Here is a 1525-nt window from a genome sequence, read left to right as displayed (position 1 = left end):
CAGACAACAATCCAACTCACTACTGACTGAGCTATTCTACTGTCCTAGCAGACGACAATCCAACTCGCTACTGACTGAGTTATTCCACTGCCCTAGCAGACGACAATCTAACTCATTACTGACTGATCTATTCCACTGTCCTAGCAGAGGAGAATCCAACTCGCTACTGACTGAGCTATTCCACTGTCCTATCAGACGACAATCCAACTCGCTACTGACTGAGCTATTCCACTGTCCTAGCAGATGACAATCCAACTTGCTACTGACTGAGCTATTCCACTGTCCTAGCAGACTCCAACTCGCTAAGGAAACCAACTGAGGTATTCCAAGGCCATTTTGTATATAATATTTGTCAAATGCCTATTGCACATGTAAATGTTGTACTGATGTACGTAAATGTCGCACTATTTTGCACAATATCTTCTCACAAGTAAACTTAAGCCATCACAGATGTTACGTTTCACGATGTTGTTTTTTTCTATATCTTTAAATATGTTATTCGTGATCATTGAAAAAATGTTGTTTTATGTCTAAACCATTTGTCCCAAAATGTTTGGTGTGTCTTTGATGTATTGTCCCTTTCACTATATTGAAAACACAATTGGAAAAAAGATCTGTTGAGCACTAATTAACCACGGCTCTGAAAGTTGGAAGTTTTTCTATAGGAAAAAGATGTAGGATTATCCTTAATAGCATTGAAAATTGGATACGCCGATAAAGTTTTACCAGCTCAAATTTACGTCACTTGAAGTTCGGCTAGTAACTCAAAAGCATTCTCAAACTTCTAGGACACCTTGTGACTTAAAAACTCTGGTATACCTTGAATTTGTGATACTTTTTAAACATTTTCAGAGAACAAGTTATTATTGTCTGAGCAAAGTAAAAAGTTTTTTTGAATTGGAATATCAACCTCAAAAAAGTACTGTTAGTCTTACAGTGCAAGCAAGGAGCAGTCTTGATCTTGGACTTTTTGCCACTAATTAAAGCCTGGTCTTGAGTTTCAACAACTGGCTGCAGGCACACGAGTAGACAAAAATCTCCAGTCGGTCGTTTTCCACATTGTTGATAATCATGTGAAGATCATGTAATTGAAAGGAAAATGAATCTGATTGGATGATGACGGTCTGTCTTACAGATGATAAAACTATCAGAGACAATTATCAAACTTGTTTGATATTATAAATCCTGTCAGGGACGCGATAATCTTTTCTTGGAAGTACTGGCTCATGTGAGATTTTACTCTAGATTCGAGTATTCTTGGTGGGAGACTTTTGCTGCCAATTAAAGTCTGGTCTTGAGTTTCAACGACCGGCAAGTGCACATGGGTAGACAAAAATCTCCATTGGGTCGTTATCCACTATGTCAATAATCATGTGAAGATCATGTAATTGAAAGGAAAATGAATCTGATTGGATGATGACGGTCTGTCTTACAGATGATAAAACTATCAGAGACAATTATTAAACTTGTTTGACATTATAAATCCTGTCGGGACGCGATAATCTTGTCTTGGAAGCACCACCAA

The 1525-nt window shown here is 37.7% G+C and overlaps 1 protein-coding gene across 1 annotated transcript in view; it reads left to right on the top strand.

The window, feature by feature from the left end:
- The window catches only part of LOTGIDRAFT_176100 (hypothetical protein), a gene marked incomplete at both ends in the record, with an annotated part of 16201 nt that extends 14916 nt beyond the window's left edge, over positions 1-1285 (top strand). The window contains one exon of the mRNA XM_009066265.1: positions 1193-1285. Within this exon, the coding sequence (XP_009064513.1) occupies positions 1193-1285 (93 nt within the window). The remainder of the gene's footprint in view (positions 1-1192) is intronic.
- Positions 1286-1525: the final 240 nt, after the last annotated feature.

The sequence above is a fragment of the Lottia gigantea genome (assembly GCF_000327385.1).
Source record: "Lottia gigantea unplaced genomic scaffold LOTGIsca_748, whole genome shotgun sequence".
NCBI classification, from domain to species: domain Eukaryota; kingdom Metazoa; phylum Mollusca; class Gastropoda; family Lottiidae; genus Lottia; species Lottia gigantea.
The sequence above is the reverse complement of the archived record's forward strand: the minus strand, read 5'-3'. Positions and strand labels throughout refer to the sequence as shown.